This window comes from Piliocolobus tephrosceles, chromosome 4 (assembly GCF_002776525.5).
Source record: "Piliocolobus tephrosceles isolate RC106 chromosome 4, ASM277652v3, whole genome shotgun sequence".
NCBI classification, from domain to species: domain Eukaryota; kingdom Metazoa; phylum Chordata; class Mammalia; order Primates; family Cercopithecidae; genus Piliocolobus; species Piliocolobus tephrosceles.
The window spans coordinates 140,408,846-140,428,837 of record NC_045437.1 but is presented as its reverse complement, the minus strand read 5'-3'; the positions used below and the strand labels follow the sequence as shown (position 1 = coordinate 140,428,837).

The following is a 19,992-nucleotide window of genomic DNA, read 5'->3' as shown; positions in this document are numbered from 1 at the left end:
CAACACCTACCTCTCCAGGCTGAGAAAATAGCACACTTAGTTCAGGACTTAGCACATTTTAGGTGCTCGATAAAAATTGATAGATTGAATAATTGGACTAATGGTGACGTGGGCAACCCACAGTCAGTGAATAAATGCTAACTGAGCACCTACTAAGTGTCAGGCCCTTTGTGCTAGATGTTTGCTATGCTCCATCTTCCTGAATTGCTCACACTCCTGTGAGGGAGGTGAGATTCTTATCCCCTAAGGTCGCACAGCAAAGAAGATGCAGGGGGGTGGGCTGTTACTGGCTGGCCTCCCTCCTGGCCCAGCTGTGGAAAGGGAGTCCCAGAGAGGGCAGGTCGCTTGCCCAAGGTCACGCAGGAAGCTGAGGGTTTCCGTCGCTGACTCCCCTCCCCACTTGCTCAGGGCTCTCCAATCCGCAGCTCTGCGTGCGGGGGCGCGCGCATCCCCCCGCCGTCCGTCCGTCAGTTGTCTGTCTGGGTGTTACGCGGGCGCAGCCGTGCACCTTTCCCCAGCCTCAGGCGCTGCGCAGGGACAGACAAGGCGTTCACAGCGTCCTGACCGCGCTCCACGCCCGCAGCCGCCAGACGGCATCGCCTGCGTCCGTGCCCTCCCCAGCCGGTGAGCGGGAGCCGCGGGGGCAAAGGCGCAGCGGCCGGCGGACCATCTCTCGTGCCCTCGATCTCTGCCCTCCGGAGCAGCTGAGCCCCGGCCACCTGCCTTCGAAGATGAAGAAGCTCCAGGGAGCTCACCTCCGCAAGGTAGGGCACGAGGGCGGGGGCGCCGGGGCGCACCTGGAGGAGGGTTGGAGAGACCCGCCCCCATCGAGGCCCCTGGGGAAGGTCTGAGGGCGCACCCAGACCAGCTTCGGGCTCAGCTGGATTACAGGGAGGGTCAGGGTCACGGTCTGCGCCCCCACCTCGGCCCCTGCCATCTGGGGTTCGGGATGTAGTATGAAGGGAGCCCTGGTTCACTGGACCAGGGCTATAAACAGGTGTCTGCAGTCCTGGGAGGCGCGGGGTATGGGCGGCCGGGGCCAGGCACCCACCTCTCCCTAGTCCCCAATTCCACCCTGCTGCTCCCCGCCAGGGGCTGATTGCTGGATGTGGGGGGTATTGGGATACCTGAGCGTTGAGCTGGACTCATCTGGGAGGTGGGGAGTGGGAGGCGGTCGTCCATACTGAAGCCGGCTCCCTGAGCCTGCAGAAGGACTCTCTTCTTTCCTGCCTGCTCCCTCCCCGCCCCTTTAGCTTCCCTGCTGAGACCCCAGGCTGCCCCTCAGCAGGTCTGAAAGGAGACAAAGACAGGGAGGGAGCTACAGGAGGCTCGAGGATATGGGCAATGAAGATGGAAGCTGGTATCGGAGATTGGCCCTTGGCCCAGACCTCAGGCTCTCCCCACCTTGCTTGGTGGGATCGGACCTCTCCCTCAAGCTGTCAGCATATGGGGAGGGGGAATATTGGGGGAAGTTTTCTGGCTTGTACCAGTCCTAAATAAGGAGTCAGATCACCTGAGTACTAATTCTGCAGGTGCCACTTGCCTGGTGACTTTGGACAAGTTCATTCTCTAACCTGAACCTCCTCTGGCTCAGCCCCAGCCTGGAGGCACCAAAGCAGGACCCACTGGGTGTGTGAGGTGTGGAGAAGAATGTGAAGGGACTGGTAGACGTGAGAAGACTGTCCTCAGGGGCTGGTGTTACCAACCTCCCTACACACGCACACACTCTCACACACTCACTCACACACAGTCATTCATTCAAGTTCTCTGCTTGCGGTCGGATGGGCTTGGGACCACTGTGGTGGGTTGTTCTTTTTTTTTTTTTTTTTTTTTTTTTGAGACGGAATCTCGTTTTGTCGCCCAGGCTGGAATGCAGTGGCGCCATCTCAGCTCACTGCAAGCTCTGCCTCCCAGGTTCACACCATTCTCCTGCCTCAGCCTCCCGAGTAGTTGGGACTACAGGCACCCGCCACCATGCCTGGTTAATTTTTGTATTTTTAGTAGGGACGGGATTTCACCGTGTTAGCCAGGATGGTCTCGATCTCCTGACCTTGTGATCCACCCGCCTCGGTCTCCCAAAGTGCTGGGATTACAGGCATGAGCCACTGTGCCCAGCCGGTGTGTCTTTTTTATTCACTGACATAAGTGACTTCTTGGGACCATTTGTGAGTCTCTTGGGTCCTGTTTCCATTCTTTTCCACTCTCCTTCTCTTCCCTCTCTGCCTTCTTTCCCCACAAGAGGCCCTGTTTCTCTCTGCTATAGGGCTGCACATTATGTAAATAGCCATGTTTTGTGAAGCGCTTGCTGGGTGCTGCGCTGGAGGGTTAGCAAGCTTTATCTCATTTAATCCTTTAACACTTTTGGGGGCTAGGTCTTAGTAGCCTCACTTTACAAATAAGGCAACTGAGGCACAGAGGGGTGAAATTTACTGCTTACCTGCTGACAGGCTAAGCAACCTAGAGCCAACAGGGGAGGGGGTTGGTTCTAGGTTGCTACCTCCTCTCAGGGTGCTTTCCCTTTTCTCAAGCAAAATTGGGCGGGAATGAGAAAATGCCAGGTTTCCGCAAAGGAGCAGCATTTCTCAGAGATAAGCACTGGACTTAGAGTCAGGGCATCTAGGTCCAAGTCTTGCTGGGCCTTTAACTTGCTGTTTGACCTTGGGCTCATCCCTTCTTCCTGAAACTCAGTCTCCTAATCTGCACAATGATTAAGTTGGACTCTAGATTCCTATTGTCTCTCTCTGTCCTGAAGAGCCTTGGCTTGGGCAGTCTTGAGTCTCCCAGCCCCTGCTGTGGGTCCCTAAAGGCGAGCATGCAGGTCTGACAAACTCAGCTGTGTGTTCCTGCATGCCCCTGGGGTAGGGAGTGGGAGATTCAGGAGTGGGAGCCTTATACCCAGGAAGAAGTATGAAGCAACTCATTCAGCTTCCAACCCTGCCCCAGCTATTTGATTGCTTTCTTCTGTCTCCCAACCAGCCCCATCCTCACTGTGCCAGTCTCCTGGGATTCACCCCGTGGTGGGGTTGGGGACTCCAGTTGGGATCCTGATTGGCTTAGCTTTGGAGGACCCCATGTCCTGCCCCTGGAGCAGAAGCAGGCTTCCCTCTGATTGGGGGAGGAGGGGAACGAGCTGTCAGCATCCTGCTCATGGAACTCTTGTCACCATGGAAACAGAGAACCAGGACCGCTCCGTGAGCATGGAAAGGGCAGCTTCTCTGGAGAGATCAGAGGAGCCTCATTACTGGGACCTCCTGCGAACTGGCCTGAATGGTGCTGGGCTGGACGGGGGTGTGTCTCAGGGTGACAGGCCTGCTCACCACCCAACTCCAGGAACAGTGTCGACTGGCTGCCACTCCATTCCTCCCAGAGCTCACCTGGGAATGAGAGGTTCCTGAAGGCTGATGCTCACCCAGCTGAAGAGGCAGCCTCAGGGAAAGGGGCATTGGAGGGGAGGGGCGGGTTTCACATAAGTCTGGGATCTGCTGCTCTTGTCACCTCAGCATGTCCACGATCACAGCTAAAGAACTGCCAGGCAGGTGTTTGTTTCATCCCTTGCAGCCTAGTTACTTTAAAAACAGCTCTTCATGCTCTGTCATTGTCATCGTCACCCATAATAATGCTTGGCTGTTCCTGTCACCACGGCCCCTGTGGCCAATAGCCAGTTTCTGGCAAAATCAACACTGTGGTCACCATCACTGAGGGTCTCCGAAGGGGAATGCCCCATGGACCTCCCACCCACTTTGAAGCATGAAAGGGGACCTTAGGAACAGCTGGCCTCCGCTCCCCTCTGCGCATGCACCTCCCCTCCAGGGACAGCAAGATTATGACTTTCTGAGACAGATCATAGCTTAAGTACCTTCTTCCTGCTCATGAGCCAAAATTCACAAAATTCACCCAGACCTCAGGCTCTCCCTACCTTGCCTGGTGGGGTTGGACCCCCCCAGCCAAGCTGTCAGCATGTGGGGAGGGGAAGTATTGGGGAAAGTTTTCTGGCTTATGACTGAAAAGTACCAGTCCTAAACAAGGAGTAAGATCTCCTTTGTTCTCAGTAGGCCCCATTTGAGCCACGGAGCATAAGTGGACTCCCTCCCTCAGGGGAACCCTAGGTCCCTCCAAGTCCTCTCCTTTCTGTGCTGAGGGCTCCCAACTTCTTCCTGTTGTCCTCCTATCACCTCTTTTAGGCAGAGCAAGACTCTGTCTCAAAACAAAAAAAAAGGACCATTCCTTAATTTGACTTCTGTGTTAGCCAAGCTAAGGTCAGGGTAGCTTTGTTAGTGCCTAAGCTACCCCGCTGGCCCAGTAAGTTTTGGTCGCCGAAAATCCTGAGGCTCTCCTGTATATGACCAGGTTGGTCCAGTTGACAGCATTTGATTATCTGGACTGATAGTGTCTTTTCATTTAGCCCCATTCAATTCCAGAGTCTTGTCTTGAGGTTGCATTTCTGGCCTGGCCTCAGTCTTCTCCCTGACCTCTTTGGTCTTTCTCATTGGCAGCCTATCACCCCAGACCTGCTGATGACCCCCAGTGACCAGGGCGATGTTGACCTGGATGTGGACTTTGCTGCAGACAGGGGCAACTGGACAGGAAAGCTGGACTTCCTGCTGTCCTGCATTGGCTACTGTGTAGGCCTGGGGAATGTCTGGCGTTTCCCCTATCGAGCCTACACCAATGGAGGAGGTATGGGCCTGAGGTCCTGTTGGAGGGTGTCTGGGGTGATGGGCCAAGGCCCTGGGGTAGAGTGAGCTTTTCGGTGGCCTCAGCCACTGTCTCCTAGGTGACCTTGGGCAGAATTCATTGAAAGTGGTTTATAGTTACTTGGGGCTGGGAGGAGAGAGTTCGCCCTGTCTTGTCCTTCTCATCCCCCAAGCCCTTCCTTTCTCCCTCTCATCCCCAGGAAGGATACCCACATGGTTCCCTCTCTAAGGCTGGCCACGCCCTGCACGGTGGGCAGAGGCAGCTGCCTCTGCTTCGTGATAAAGAGCTGTATCTGCCTGCCAATGATCACTGCTCTTTCAGTGTTCTCCCCACCCCCTCCTTTCCCCACCTCCTCCTGAGCTGTGCTCCATCAATCATTCCCTCTCTTGCATCTCCAGTCTTTCCTCCTCTCTTGGTTCCTTCCATTCAGGCTGCAAACACAAAGTCTCCCATCTTAAACAAATTTCCTTTCGTCCCTGCTTCTCCATCAAGTGACTGTTCCAAGTCTCATTAGCAAAAGCTGGGGCTGAGCACTTACCACCTGTCAGGCCCTGGGTTTGGTGCTTTCTGTGCCCATCTCATTTAACCCTGGTGATGACCCTATTGGGTAGGCACCATGGATACGATGAGGTAGCTGAAACTTGAAGAGACCAGCGTCCTTGCCCAAGGTCACAGGGTGGCAGACCCAACATTCCAATCCAGAACTATCTCCTCCCTGGCCAGTGTGCTCTCACCAGTACTCTGTATCTCCTCCCGTCTCTAGCAAACTCTTGAAGGAAGCATATATTGAGAAAGTGAGAGAAATCCAAATAAAGCTAGAGATGAAGCAAAGAAAGGATAAATTTACATGACTAGGATGTGTGGGACTGGAGCTGGCCTCTGAAGCTCCAGGACCTTGAAGATCCCCATGGTGTCTCTCCACAAGCACTCTCCCCATGTCCCTACTCGTCCTCTCTGTGTGCTGTGGCCTTGTTTTGTCCTGAGACAGGCTTCCTCCCCGCAGTTGGTGGGGGGCAGGCCTCGGGGGGAGGTGGCCACAGACAACTCTGCAATGACTTCATCCTCAAATAGGTTTAGCAACCCAAGAGCTTTGCAGAACTGCTCTGTCTGAATGAATCTATACAGAATTGCAGGGAAGGTCTCTGATAAGCCTGGCTCTGGACAGGTGCTCACTGAGGAAGGTGGAGAGGGCGATGAACTCCCTCCTCTCAGCCCCAAGTTATGACAAACCACTTCCAACTAATTCTGCCCAAGGTCGCCTAGGAGGGGGTTGGTTGATGTGACTGGCAGCCCTTCCAGAGCCATATGGTGGTGGGCAGTTCTCTAAAGGAGTGACTGCCAGTATGAGAATCAAAGGGGAAGGGCTGTGGGCCCACGGAACCACAGGTGGCAGTCACAAGTATCTGAGGCGACGTGGTGGGGAGGGGCAGGCAGATAGAGTGGAGCCAGATTCTGAAGGGTGCTGGTTTCTGTACTGAGGAGTCTGCACTTTCTTCAGTAGGAAATTCACACGTTCTCTCCCTCATTCATTCATTCACTCCCTCAGCAGGCGTTTCTCAGCGTCTGCGCTGAGCCCAGCACTGTTCTGGGCACTGGGGCTCCAGAGGTGAGTAAATACCTGTTGGCCACTCTGGCCCTCAGCAGTCTGGTGTAGAAGAGAAGAAACCTACAGTGTTCCATCAGGTCTGAGGGGGCATCTGCAGGCCAGGGGAGGGGCGGGGCTAGAGCTGGGCTTTTGGGGGAGCTGCCCCCAAGGCCCTTGCTGACCACCCCGCTCCCGGCAGGCGCCTTCCTCGTACCCTACTTCCTCATGCTGGCCATCTGTGGCATCCCCCTCTTCTTCCTGGAGCTCTCCCTGGGCCAGTTCTCCAGCCTAGGGCCGCTGGCTGTCTGGAAAATCAGCCCCCTCTTCAAAGGTGAGGCCTCAGTGGTCCCCAGGGAGGAAAGGGCTCAGGGCCTGGGGGAGGCAGGGAGGTTGCCCCCAGAACCCCCACAAGCTCCAGGCAGAGATGGAAGTGAAGCCCAGAAAGCCACCAGCTCCCCGGAGGCCACCCCACCCAGCTGGCAGAGGGCTTGGCCTGGGCAGCCCAGCAGCCTCTCCCCACACCAGGCGCCGGCGCAGCCATGCTGCTCATCGTGGGCCTGGTGGCCATCTACTACAACATGATCATCGCCTACGTGCTCTTCTACCTCTTCGCCTCCCTCACCAGCGACCTACCCTGGGAGCACTGTGGCAATTGGTGGAACACAGAACTCTGCCTGGAACACAGAGGATCCAAGGATGGCAACGGGGCCCTGCCCCTCAACCTCACCTGCACCGTCAGCCCCAGCGAGGAGTACTGGAGGTCAGGCAGCTGCTGGCCCCGCAGCATCTGAGGGGACCCTGCACCACTGAGGGTGGCCAGAGGGCATTCCCAAGGGGCTCAGCATGCACCGCCAAGATGAGCTCAGGTGCTGGTGGCAGGTGGACTCTGGCTTCTAATCCCAGCTCTTCACCTGACCAGTTGTGTGCCCCTGAACAATTTATTTGGCTTCTGTTGCTTTATCTGTAGCATGAGGGCAATAATACCAGGTATGTCAGAAAGGTTGTAGTGAAGATTAAAGGAGAGAAAGCATATATTAATAAATTGTGCAGTCCAGTCTGGTGGATAGTAAGTGCTCAATAAATACTAGCTGAGAATGATGATGATGATGATACTAGTAATAGTAACATTATGGAGTCTCAGTTTCCTCCTCTGTAACAGGGGTTGGTAACAGTACCTGCTTCATAAGATGTTATCCAGTTAGTCATTTAACCCACTCATTCATTCTTTTAATAAATACTTATTGAGCAACTGCTATATCATAGGTAAAGCACTTAGCCTAAGGTCAGGACTGTACATAGTAAGGACCATCTCAGACTTCTCTAATAGAGATAGGACTATGATAGAGTAAGGGATCGTCATCAGAATTAAACAACATAATGCAGGTGAAACCATTATCACAGTGCCAGGCACATGGTAAGTCCTGGGAATGGTGGGTGTTAAAAGGATGTTGCACTCATCAGCCTATCCCAATGCCCCATTTTATGGTCAATAAAACAAAGCCTTGTCACTGCGTTCTGCCTTTAAAAAAAAAAGAGAAAGAAAAGAAGAGAGAGAGAGAAGAAAGAAAGAAAGAGAGAAAGAAAGAAAGAAAGAAAGAAAGAAAGAAAGAAAGAAAGAAAGAAAGAAAGAAAGAAAGAAAGAAAGAAAGGAAGGAAGGAAGGAAGGAAGGAAGGAAGGAAGGAAGGAAGGAAGGAAAGAAAGGAAAGAAAAGCCTGGAGGCTTGCTCAGTATTGCTCAGTAGTTAGTGATAGAGATAATACTGACACTAAGGACTCCTGAGTCCTGATCCTGTTCTGGATCATTCTAAAATAGCCTGGTCCCTAGCACTGTTGGCTGGCCAGAGAACACAGACCCTATAACCCCACCCGCTCACCTACAAAGGACTGCTGTTAGGAGATTTTTCCCAGATAGGCTCCATGTCTTGAAATGTTTTGGTATTTAACCTGCATGCAGTACATGGTTCATTCATTTGTCCACTTCAAGTCCATCTGAAGTGTCCACACCTGCTGAAGAGTTTATCTGACCAGTGGGAAAGAATCGGCCTGAGTTTGCAGCTTAAAGCCAAAGGATTTGATGCAGTCACTGACAGCTGCCAGGGTGGTCTCCAGGGCCATGCCACAGCCCACTGCATCAGTCTGGATGCAGGCAGGAGGCAGATGGATTGTCAGAGGGTTTCACTGAAGGGAGTTTAGTGAAGAGACTTTTCAGAGGGTCATGGAAGCCACAGTGAAGAGTGAAGCATCAGTGACTAGCAACCAGGAGAGCTGTCACCACCCCTGAACCTAGGAGGCAATGGGAGGGAACCAGGGGAGAATCAGAGCCTTGGAAGAGGGGCTGCCTAAAAAACACAGTCATGGCCAGGCCCTGGATGGTGTGTGTGTGTGTGTGTGTGTGTGTGTGTGTGTGTGTGTGTATGTGTGTGTGTGGTGTACACATGTATATGCAAATACCCAGACCCCTCATTCCTCCCCCAACTCCAGTCTCCCGCTGTTGCCTCCCATTAGCCAAACCCACATGGAAGCTGAAGAGGAAGGGTGGTCTCGCACTCCTATCCTCAAGCGATCTTGCTTCCTCAGCCTCCCAAAGCTGAGGAAGGGATAAGGTCTGGTGAGGCCAGCCTCCTGGGTCAGAGTTGGTTGGAGAAGGATGGAGAGGGACCAAGAGGGTGTCAAGTGGAGAACAGCAGTAGAGCCTTGTGAGCTGGACATGGGTTGACTCCACGTCTGTGGAGCCTGGCGGGGTGACCAGGGGACACTGAGACCTTTGTCTCCCACAGCCGCTACGTCCTCCACATCCAAGGCAGCCAGGGCATCGGCAGCCCTGGGGAGATCCGCTGGAACCTCTGCCTCTGCCTGCTGCTGGCCTGGGTCATCGTATTCCTCTGTATCCTCAAGGGTGTGAAGTCTTCTGGCAAGGTGAAGTTCGGGAGGCCCCGGAGGCCTGATGGGGTGAAGGTTTCCTGGAGAAGGCAGGGCATGGACTGAGCATGAGAAGATGAAGAGACTTCAGTTGGGAAGAGGGGAAGGGAGAGAGCCTTGAGACTGGGGGATGAGGGCTGCTTGAAAAGAGATATGGAAGTGAGAACACATAGGGGCAAGGCTGCTTTACTAGACTGGAAGCTCACCAAGGCAAGGTCTGCATCCAGCTGTATCCTGACCCAGTGCTTGGCACTTTGAATGAGCTCAGCAAGAGTTTGTTGAACACTTGGAGTGTGAGTACATGAGTTAGGGCTCTTTGAGATGCAGGTGACAAGCACCCAGTTACCACACTCAGTTGGAAAGTCCAGAGGGTGTGCTTCAGGCACAGCTGGGTCTAGGGGGTCAATCAGTGTCATCAGGAAACTGGTTCTCTGGGTCTCTCAGCAGTGCTTCCTTTCAGGCTGGCTTCCGTCTGAGGCTTCATTCTTCATGAGGTCACCCTAGCAGCTCTAGGCGTACATCTAAGCTTGGTAAAGGGTTGTTTTCGCCAGTTCGCAAATATTTTAGAATTGAGTCTCATTGGATCAGCAGGGATGTGCATCCATCCCTAAATTAATCCCTGTGGCCGGGAGGATGGAATGCTCTGCTTGGCTGGGCGTGGGTCATATATCCACCCCTGGAGCTGGGAATGGAGTCAACTCCATGGTGGGAAAGTCAGGTACTGTTACATGAAAAAGGCAAACTAGAGACTGGAAGACAAAGCCACGGATGTCTACTTTAGGTGATGAAGGGGTGGAAAGGACGATAAAGCCGTTTTGAAAAAACTCAGGGCAGGAGGTGGTGGTTCAAGCATTTAATCCCAGCACTTTGGGAGGCCGAGGTGGGTGGATCACCTGAGGTCAGGAATTCAAGACCAGCCTGGCCAACATGGTGAAACCCTGTCTCTACTAAAAATACAAAAATTAGCCAGGCATGATGGCAGGTGCCTGTAATCCCAGCTACTCAGGAGGCTGAGATGGGAGAATTGCTTGAACCCGGGAGATGGTGGTTGCAGTGAGCAGAGAGATCGCGCCACTGCACTCCAGCCTGGGAGGCTAAGTGACACTCCGTCTCAAAAAAAAAAAAAAAAAAGAAAAGAAAAATCTCAGAAACCTTCAGGATGGTTTGCCCAATCATTGATAAATCAGAACTGTTTCCTCTGCATGGTGCAGCCGATAGCAGAAGTGAGAACAGAGCCATTTAAGACAAAAAAGACAGGGTAGAAACCATATAGAAAGAGAGGAGAGGTTACGGTCAAAGCCAAGGCAGTGAGGACGTTGAGACTTGATGGTGTTTGCTGAAGGGGTGACTGGAGGTTTGGGAAAAGAAGGAGAGAGGGAGGAGTGAGTTTGGGAATGTTGAATGTCTGAGGATGATGCAGAGTGGGTTTGCCAGGGCAGGGAGTGGACACAGGGAGGAGGAGGCTTTTGTAAGCGACACTGACTGTCTGGAGCAGGGGCTGCAGTGGACATGGTCTCATGGCCTTGGGAAGCAAGGTGGTGGTGCTTTGCCGATGCTGGGTGTGTGACGGGAGGAGGGAAGCCTCATGGATGAAGGCTGGTTCCTAGCTTGGGCTACCAAAAGGCTGGGAGGGCAAGTGACACAGATGAGTTTATAAGGAGTGGCACTGAGGGAAGGTCCCCGATGCCATCAGCTCCTCACTTACCATCTCTCAGGTGGTGTATTTCACGGCCACGTTCCCCTACCTCATCCTGCTCATGCTGCTGGTCCGTGGAGTCACCCTCCCAGGGGCCTGGAAGGGCATCCAGTTCTATCTCACCCCCCAGTTCCACCACCTGTTGTCTTCCAAGGTGAGCCCCTCAGGGTGGGGTGCAGAGGGAGGGGCCACGCCTAAGCTGGAGAGTGGCAAGAGGACTCCCTGGGACACCCCAGTACCAGGCATTCTGCTCAGCCTTCCTTGTGTCTTTTTAATTTATTATTTTTTTATTTTTAAATTGATAGGTAAAATTTTATGTATTTATCATATACAACGTGATACTTTGAAGCATATGTACATGGGGGAACTGTTAAATCTAGCTAATTAGCATATGTATTATCTCACATAATTATCATTTTTGTGGTGAGAACACAACATCCACTCTCTTAGCATTCTCCAAGAATACAATATATTGTCACTAACTGCATATTATACTTCATTTATTATTCTTAACCATCCTGTAAACACTATCCTCCTTGTTTTACAAAGGAATAAACTGAGGCTCAAAGGGGTTTTTAATAACCTTAAGGTCATACAGCTAGGGGATCGCAGAACAGGGATCCCAGCCCAGATCTGTGTGACTGTAAACCCCAAGGAGGGCATTAGTGACGATGGTGATAACAATGGTACTGACAGCTAACGTTAATATTTATTGACTGGTGACTGTGCCTGACCTTGCGCTAGTGTTTTACATGCATGTGTGTAGTGATTTAATCCGCACTCCTCCCATGAACTAGGCACTATTCCTATCCCCTCATTACAGATGGGGATCCCGCGGTCCAGAGGGGTGACCTGGCTTGCTCAGGCTGCACAGCTAGACAGTGGTGAAGCTGGGGTCCAAATCCAGATGCCAGGATTCCAGAAAGGAAGTAAAGGGGTTATGCAGGCTTATTGCCAATACAAATCTCCTGAATACTTTACATTAGGCTCTGTGTCCTTCAGAACTGGACCAAGCTTAGAGACCATCTTCTAGATCCTGGGTGGGAAACTGAGGCCTGCAGAGGCTAAGGGACTTGCCCGTGTCCCACTGTGTAAGTGTTGGGGCAGGCTTTGCTCCTGGTCCACCTCACTTGTGAGCCAGGCTGGTGACCACGCCATCCCTGGAGCTGTCACACCGTCTTCATTCACCGCCTTCCTTCTCTGTCCTTGACCCTCCACACACCCTCCCTTTCCATCCTTCCTGGCACAGGTGTGGATTGAAGCTGCTCTTCAGATCTTCTATTCCCTGGGTGTGGGTTTCGGAGGGCTCCTCACCTTTGCCTCCTACAACACATTTCACCAGAACATCTATAGGTCAGTGTCCCACAACCTCCCAGACCCTGGGGTCCAAAGCAGGGAGGAGAGTGGCTGACCAGGGAGGGCCTCAGAGGCTGAAAGGAAGGCCCACTCACCCTGGCCCGCACCTGGACTTCTTCTGGTAGAGACACTTTCATCGTCACGCTGGGCAACGCCATCACCAGCATCCTGGCTGGCTTTGCCATCTTCTCCGTGCTGGGCTACATGTCTCAGGAGCTGGGCGTGCCTGTGGACCAAGTAGCCAAAGCAGGTGGGCAGGCTGCCTGGCCTCAGTGGGGTGAGCATGTGTGTTGGGTAGAGATGGGGCTGGGCTGGTGGACCAGCAAGATTATGGATGGGGGCCAGGCGTGGTGGCTCACGCCTGTGATCCCAGCACTTTGGGAGGCCAAGGTGGGCGGATCACTTGAGATCAGGAGTTTGAGACCAGCCTGATCAACATGGTGCGTCCAGTCTCTACGAAAAATGCAAACATTAGCCAGGCATGGTGGCACATGCCTGTAATCCCAGTACTCAGGAGGCTGAGTCAGGAGAATCGCTTGAACCCTGGAGGTGGAGGTTGCAATGAGCCAAGATTGGATCACTGCACTCTAGCCTGGGCAACAGAGCAAGACTCTGCCTCAAGAAAAGGGGCCGGGCGTGGCGGCTCACGCCTATAATCCCAGCACTTTGGGAGGCTGAGGTGGGCAGATCACGAGGTCAGGAGATTGAGACCATCCTGGTTAATGCAGTGAAACCCTGTCTCTACTAAAATACAAAAAATATTAGCCAGGCATGGTGGCGGGTGCCTGTAGTCCCAGCTACTCTGGAGGCTGAGACAGGAGAATGGAGTGAACCCAGGTGGCGGAGCTTGCAGTGACCAGAGATCGTGCCACTGCACTCCAGCCTAGGCAACAGAGCGAGACTCTGTCTCAAAAAAAAAAAATAATAATAAGATTGTAGATGGGTATGTCACGTGTGTGCATATGCACACCTGTGCATGCAAAGGAACACGTCCTAGCTGGTTTCTCGTGGTCCATGTGCAAGGGGATGGGTGAGCAAAGGAGTGTGCATTAACCCATGTCTGGAGGTAAATGAGCTTCTGTGCAAGATTGTCATGTTCTGTGCTTTGGTTACACAAATAAGTCGTCTTGTGTGTGTAGGTGTCTATGTGCAAGTGAAAAGGGTGAGAATGGTCATGTGAATCACTGTGTCTTTTGCCAGTGGATGCATGTAAATGTGCGTTAGTGGCATTGTTTGTACCGATAACTGTGTACATAAGTATATTTCCATGAGGTTTTATACTGGGGTCTTGTGTTTGTTTATCAACCTATGTTCATCGAGTACCTGCAATGTGCTGGCCTAGGTCCTGGGAGTTAAGGAAGTGTCAGAGGGTGCATTTAAGTGGGCATCTCTGAGTTAGACGAAACAAGTGGCCCAAATGAGTGTAAGTGGCCATGCGTGTCTGCGTGTGCATATGGGAGCCCACCGCATGCCCCAAGCTGCTGACTCCCTGTGCCTTTGGCCCAGGCCCTGGCCTGGCCTTTGTCGTCTACCCACAGGCCATGACCATGCTGCCTCTGTCGCCCTTCTGGTCCTTTCTCTTCTTCTTCATGCTTCTGACTCTCGGCCTGGACAGCCAGGTGAGCCTCATCTGTGGCAGCAGGCACCGTGTGTGTGTGTGTGTGTGTGTGTGTGTGTGTGTGTGTGGTGGGGATAGAACTCTGACACCAGCCCCTCCTCTCTCCCAGTTTGCTTTTCTGGAGACCATTGTGACAGCTGTGACGGATGAGTTCCCATACTACCTGCGGCCCAAGAAGGTGGTGTTCTCAGGGCTCATCTGTGTGGCCATGTACCTGATGGGGCTGATCCTCACCACCGATGTGAGTGGCGCTGCAGGGAGGATGGCAGGTGGGCGGGACAAGGGCAGATGCCTGCAACGAGATCTCTGGCCCAGCTGAGCAGTTGCTGGGCCCCCTCCATCTTCCTCTTTGCAAGGAACCCAGTCCCTCCCTGTCCCTATCTCCCAAGGGAGGCAATTTGGCCTTGTGATTCAGAGTCCTGGCTGTGGAGATTTAGTCTGCAAGATCTGGGTTCAAACCTTATTCCTGCACTTGCTGAGGGGGCTTCAGGATATGATTTCCCCTCCCTGAGCCTGTTTTAGGGTTCTATAATAGACGACTGTCATGGAACTCAGATAAGACGAGGCCTGGAAGGGCTGGGCTAGCAGCCAGCTGTCGCCCTGTCATCTTGTGCTCCCCGTCAGCATGTCTGCTTCCTACTCACTTCTTGCCAGGAGAAGGGGCTCCAGCAGAGAGTGAGGCCTGGGGAGGGGACACCTGAACTGTGCTTGTGTTTTAGGGGGGCATGTACTGGCTGGTCCTTCTGGATGACTACAGCGCCAGCTTTGGGCTGATGGTGGTGGTGATCACCACATGCCTTGCCGTGACACGGGTGTATGGTGAGAAGAGCCGTGGAAGGCAGAGTCGAGCTCTCTGCAGTGGGAGAACGGGAGTCTACCCTGGGGCCCCCCAGTACCTGGGTCCCTGGTCCCAAGGGCCAGGGTTTTCAGTGGGGGCAGCTGGGGGAGGGGAGGGGAGGGGCTGCTGGCACTTGTGGGGCCGGCGGGTGGGGCCATTCCTCCTCCCCTCCCCTGTGCAGGCATTCAAAGGTTCTGCCGAGACATCCACATGATGCTGGGCTTCAAGCCGGGCCTCTACTTCAGGGCCTGCTGGCTGTTCCTGTCCCCAGCCACGCTCTTGGTAACTGGGGAGGGAGGGAGGGTTGCTGGCTGGGGCCCCAGAACTGAGAGCGGGAGTCCCCTCTGCACATTCAGTCTGGGAGGGCCACCCTGGTCCACAGTGGAGGGCTCTGGGGTGGGCACCAGAATCCTAGTCCATCCCCTCCCCTGATGTTCCCAGCTTTTGTAGCTGTGCTGGGCCTGGCCCTAGTTCAGTTGGTTGAATGGGTGGGTCTTTCCCAGGCCCAAGGACCTCAGGATTGGAGCCTTTAGGCTGTGATTTCTGTCTTGAGGTTGGAGCAGCTAAGGGATTGGGGTGCTTCAGAACTGGGCTGCTGCAGGCCTTGGTGTTGGGTCAGCTTCGAGCTGGGCTGGCTCAAGCCTTGCAAAGGCTCCAGAGATGGACCACTTCAGGTTCCGGTACAGCTTAGGATCCTGGGTAGCTCTGGGCTGGACTGTCTCAGGCCTTGGGCTGGCACCAGGCTGGGCTACGTTGGGCCTTAAGGCAGTTTAGACAAAAGCCCGCAGTGATGCTGGGAGTCCCCACTCTGCAGGCCCTGCTGGTGTATAGCATCGTCAAGTACCAGCCCTCGGAGTATGGCAGCTACCGCTTCCCACCCTGGGCTGAGCTGCTGGGCATCCTGATGGGCCTGCTGTCCTGCCTCATGATCCCAGCTGGCATGCTGGTGGCTGTGCTTCGAGAAGAGGGCTCATTCTGGGAGGTGAGTCTGCCCACCCTGTCCACTGTCAGCCTTCCTGACCTGTGGCCTGACCCTGGGTCCCCCTGCTAGAACAGAAGATATATGCACCCACCCCTTATCCAGCTTCTTTTAGCCTGAGGAGATCTGCCGGGGCTGAGGCAGATTCAGGGGCTGGAGTCCTGCCCTGTGGCACTTTGTACCACATGAAGCCTTGGGGGAGGGGGTGGCACAATCTAAAGACCACGGTTAATCAGGGACTGGCCCCAGGTCCCACCATGGGTTGGGGGTGGATTGGGTCTTGAACTCAGGTCACCAGCCCAGAGCTTGCTTCTGGAACTCAGGGTCAAATGGTGACAGTGAGGGACCTCGGAGGGCAGGCTGTCACCCTATTCCCGTGCCCAGGAGTCCTGCTGTGTCCCACTGGTGGCAGGGGATAGAATGATGGTGTGAGCCCTGCCCAAGCCTAGAGTTCTGGGGAGGGACTCAGGCAAACATGGAGAGTACACTCTGTTTGCCACAGGGCCTGAGGCGTTGGAAGAGGGGAGTAGTGACCCTTTGTGGGCCAGCAGAAGTGGTGTGGTCTGAGCCTCACCGTACCCTCTGAAACCTGAGGCCTGCACTTCTGCCACCACTGGTGTGGAGTCCTCTGGTGGCGAGAGGCCATCATCATGAATGCAGCTTTAGTGAGCCCGATGGATGGCATCCAGAGAGAGCCTGGAGGCACCCACAACACACACATCCCACCAGAAGTGTGCTGGAGCCAGCTAGCACTGGTTCATGAGAGCTAATCCTTAAATATTCAGGAATGTGTGAGCTAGGTGTTAAACCATTGGTAGCTAGGAATTGGCAATGGTGGAGATATTTACACCATAGAAAATGTCTATAAGGCGGGCCTCCCCTGCACCCCACCCCACAGTCTGCTTCCCAGCACACTGCTGCCTCTCCTCCACTTCTCCCATGTAGCTCCTGCCCCTCAGCTGCCCCCACCACGAGGCTCCACAGCAATGTCTGGAGACATTGTTGGCTGTCATGGAGGGGAGAGGGCTACAAGGAGGAGTGCTCCTGTCATCTAGTGGGCATAGTTCAGGGATGCTGCTAAACAACCTTCCATGCACAGGACAGCCCCCATAACAGAGAATTCTCTAGACCAAAATGGCAGGAGCACTCAGGTTAAGAAACTTTGGTCTGAGCACCCCCGTTTTCAGCTGGAAACAAATCTAAGTCCTTGTTCTCAGGGAGCTTGTATTTTATTGTGGGGGACAGGCAATAAACAAATACGTAAAGGTAAGTTCTGCACTTAAAAAAAAAAAAAAGGAATACAGGAATAAAGGGAGAATGGTACTTTGGCCAGGATCGTCAGGGAAGACCTCTCTGAGGAGGTGACAGATCTGACTAACTGGACAGGGTGATCCATGTAGGTATCTAGGGTGAGAGCATTCCAGGCAGAAAGGCAACATGTGCAAAGGCCCTGAGGCAGGGGGCTGGCATGTTTGAGAATAGCATGGAGGCCAGTGCTGTGGCTGGAGCAGAGGAGGTGGAGAGAACTGGCAGAGCTGATATCAGGGAGGTAGACAGGGGCCGGGAGCTGGAGGCCCTGGTGCGCACTTTGGATTTCATTTCCAGTGAGATGTGCAGTCATTGGCAGGCTTCTGAGCAGTGGGGTAGCGTGCTCTCAACACATCTTCCTAAGTATCACTGTGCTGTGAGTACCGAGCTGTGGGAGACCCCGGGTAAAGGCATTACACACGGTATCTCCCTTGGAACCTGCCCAGTGGGCTGCCCAAATGTTAATTGCTTCCTTTCTTTAAGGACACAGGGGCTCTCTCTTCTCCCTCGCAGGACAGGCAGAGGGCTTTGGGAATGTGGTTGAGGAAGAAGGAACTCTGGACTCTCCAGGCTTAGTCATCATCTTAGTCATGAAAACCGGGGCTCCATGAGGGAAAGGTCAGAGGCAGAAGGAGGCAGGTCGGGGCTGGAAGAAACTGGGAAAGCCAGCTGCAAGCCCACCTCAGTTCTCCCGCTCTTTTCCAAAAGCCCCCAGCTCCTTGAGACTCAGCATTTAGGGGAAGGCTGCTAGATCGTCATTCAGACGCTCTAAGGAGGGGCCTGCCACATAATTATAGCAACAGCCGCCACTTCCCAGGCCTTACCCCGTTCCCAGCACCCTGCTGAGTGCGTCATCTCAGTGCCTTCACAACAACCCTATGACAGGACTGGGATTCCCGAATTACAGACCAGGAAGCGGAGCACCCAGAGCCGAGCGGCATTGCCAAGAGCCATCCACCTTGCAAGTGGTAGAACAGGATTCTCACCGAAGCAGGTGGATCCCTCCCCTGGGGAAGTCATAGTGCCCCCACCTTCCCCGCCAGGGGGCTGTGGCCAGGACTCACTCAGTGATGTGGTCAGGTCTTTGCTGGGTGCCTGGCCACAGTGAACACTCCACCAGTGCTGCCTGTTTCCTGTTTTCACTGCTCTCATTGCTTTGCTGCAGCGGCTCCAACAGGCCAGCCGGCCGGCCATGGACTGGGGACCATCCCTGGAGGAGAACCGGACGGGCATGTATGTGGCCACGCTGGCTGGGAGCCAGTCACCAAAGCCACTGATGGTGCACATGCGCAAGTACGGGGGCATCACCAGCTTCGAGAACACGGCCATCGAGGTGGACCGTGAGATTGCAGAGGAGGAGGAGTCAATGATGTGAGGCAGGAGGCAGGTGGGCCTCACAGTCCCTTCTTAGAAGCCTGCAAAGGTCAGCTGTGCTCTCTGGGATTCTGAGAGGCTATGGGGGGCTGCCATAAAGATGCCAGTCCCCCAGTGGGGGTCCCTCTTGCAGCCTCTGCCTCTCCTGAAACCTCTGACAACCCCCTACGCACACAGGCATACTCAGACCCACTCAAAGCTGAGAATGATCCAACTCAGCCCTACTTTGCAGATGGACATATTGAGGCCAGGAGGGGAGGGACTTGCCCTAGGTCTCATGGTAGAGGGGACTTGACCCCACACCTCCTGACCAGTCAGCTCCCTTTCCCATGGGGCAGCCGGCACCACCTTCTCATCTCTATTCAGGGCCTACACCCCTCCCTGTTTAGGGGGAGCCTGTCCCCACGCACCTCAGCACAACCAGAATCTGGAGCTGGGCAGGGAGGGTCAGGGCCACAGAGGCTCTTGAGGCTCTGAGGCCCTGGGGATCAAGGGTCAATGAGTTCCGTGGGAAGAAGGATCCCTGGGGGCTCCTGTGTGCAGGACTCCTGAAGGAGGTGGGAGCTGAGGGCCCTGGAGGATGGGGAAGTTTGCAGAGAGAGGAAAAAGAGGGCAAGGTCGGGAGGAGCTCTGGGCCAGAGGATGCTGAGCTGCCTGGGCAGAGACCAAGAGGGTTGGAGACATTGATTTTACCAGGTTACAGGAGGGTTCCAGACAGAAGGAAAACTAACAGAGGGGAGCCGGGGATGATGGGGTGGGCAGGGGATTTGCATGAAGAATATCATTCTGGGTCTGTGCAGGGTGGATTGGAGGGGACAGGGTGGAGTGGGGAGGTCTGTGCAAAGTGGGAAAGGGGTGCCAGTGGCCTGAGCCAGGGCGCTGGGGCTGCGGGTGGAGACAGGAGGCCCCAGCACTTCAGAGAAAGGCCACCCCTTCACCCACTGGACCCCAAGCCGCACAAGCTGGGGAGGTAGGAAGGGTCACTGTGAGGGCCCAGGGCCCCTCTCTTCCCATCTCCCTTGTCCTGGTGGCCTGCAGTGTCTCCTCCAGTTCAGGAGCTGCTAGGAAGCTGGCTTTGGTTGCTGGTGACAGGGCAACCGTGAGACTAGGAGGTGGCCCACACACATGGCTGGCTGGTCCCGAGGTCACCCACTCTGCTCCAGGACATGGGCCCTGGGCCCGGTGTAGGGGTAGAGGCAGAGGGCAGAGGGTAGCCCTTGGTATTGTGGGTCCCTCAGAGAGGAGGGTGGGGTGCAGAAATGCCTCAGCATGGCTCATGCACACAGCATTCTCCCGTGGGGCAGGGCTCCCTCGTGCACCTGTGGCCAGCCTCTATGCCTGTCTCTCGCTGTGTCCCCCCATCTCCTTGTGTTCTGTTGGTTTATTGTTAATAAATATCAAATGAGGTCATGCTCCTTACCCTGTCTCCTTACTGCTGAGAGCCATGAGGTGGGCAGCACAGGGCTCCCCAGCTCCCACTGGACAGGGGAGGAAACAGGCTCTGCTCCCTCCTTCCCCCGGCTCTCCTGGCTTCTGCCCTGGGTCTGACATTTCCCTATGGCAGTGGGGGGTGGGAAGGGCTCAGAAAGGAAGACAACTCCAGGCCCTTAGAGACTACTTAGTT

At 54.4% G+C, this 19,992-nt stretch overlaps 1 protein-coding gene across 9 annotated transcripts; it reads left to right on the top strand.

Annotated features, from left to right (window-relative positions):
* The first annotated feature begins 361 nt into the window (after nt 1-361).
* SLC6A7 (solute carrier family 6 member 7) lies at nt 362-19,787 on the top strand. 9 transcript variants are annotated; one of them, XM_026454442.1, is made up of 15 exons: nt 362-764; nt 4,494-4,677; nt 6,480-6,611; nt 6,806-7,040; nt 9,058-9,196; nt 10,915-11,049; nt 12,145-12,248; nt 12,377-12,501; nt 13,758-13,870; nt 13,979-14,110; nt 14,589-14,688; nt 14,889-14,989; nt 15,522-15,689; nt 17,880-17,988; nt 18,160-18,299. In XM_026454442.1, exons 1-14 carry the CDS (start codon nt 732-734, stop codon nt 17,964-17,966), a joined length of 1,788 nt encoding a protein of 595 aa, XP_026310227.1. In that variant the 5' UTR covers nt 362-731; the 3' UTR covers nt 17,967-17,988; nt 18,160-18,299. The 9 variants fall into 9 exon arrangements, with proteins under 9 accessions (XP_026310227.1, XP_023082741.2, XP_026310233.1 ...); XM_023226973.3 differs by lacking the exon at nt 17,880-17,988 and having other exon boundaries at nt 18,160-19,787; XM_026454448.1 differs by lacking the exon at nt 17,880-17,988 and having other exon boundaries at nt 486-764; nt 4,494-6,301; nt 18,160-19,787.
* Nucleotides 19,788-19,992: the final 205 nt, after the last annotated feature.

What these genes read in the sequence shown, in the direction of transcription:
- SLC6A7 (XM_023226973.3), top strand. Translation starts at nt 732, where the DNA reads ATGAAGAAGCTCCAGGGAGCTCACCTCCGCAAG. An exon ending in GTGTGAAGTCTTCTGGCAAG is followed by an intron (nt 9,197 to 10,914) that starts GTGAAGTTCGGG and finishes ACCATCTCTCAG; the next exon opens with GTGGTGTATTTCACGGCCAC. An exon ending in CTCTCGGCCTGGACAGCCAG is followed by an intron (nt 13,871 to 13,978) that starts GTGAGCCTCATC and finishes CCTCTCTCCCAG; the next exon opens with TTTGCTTTTCTGGAGACCAT.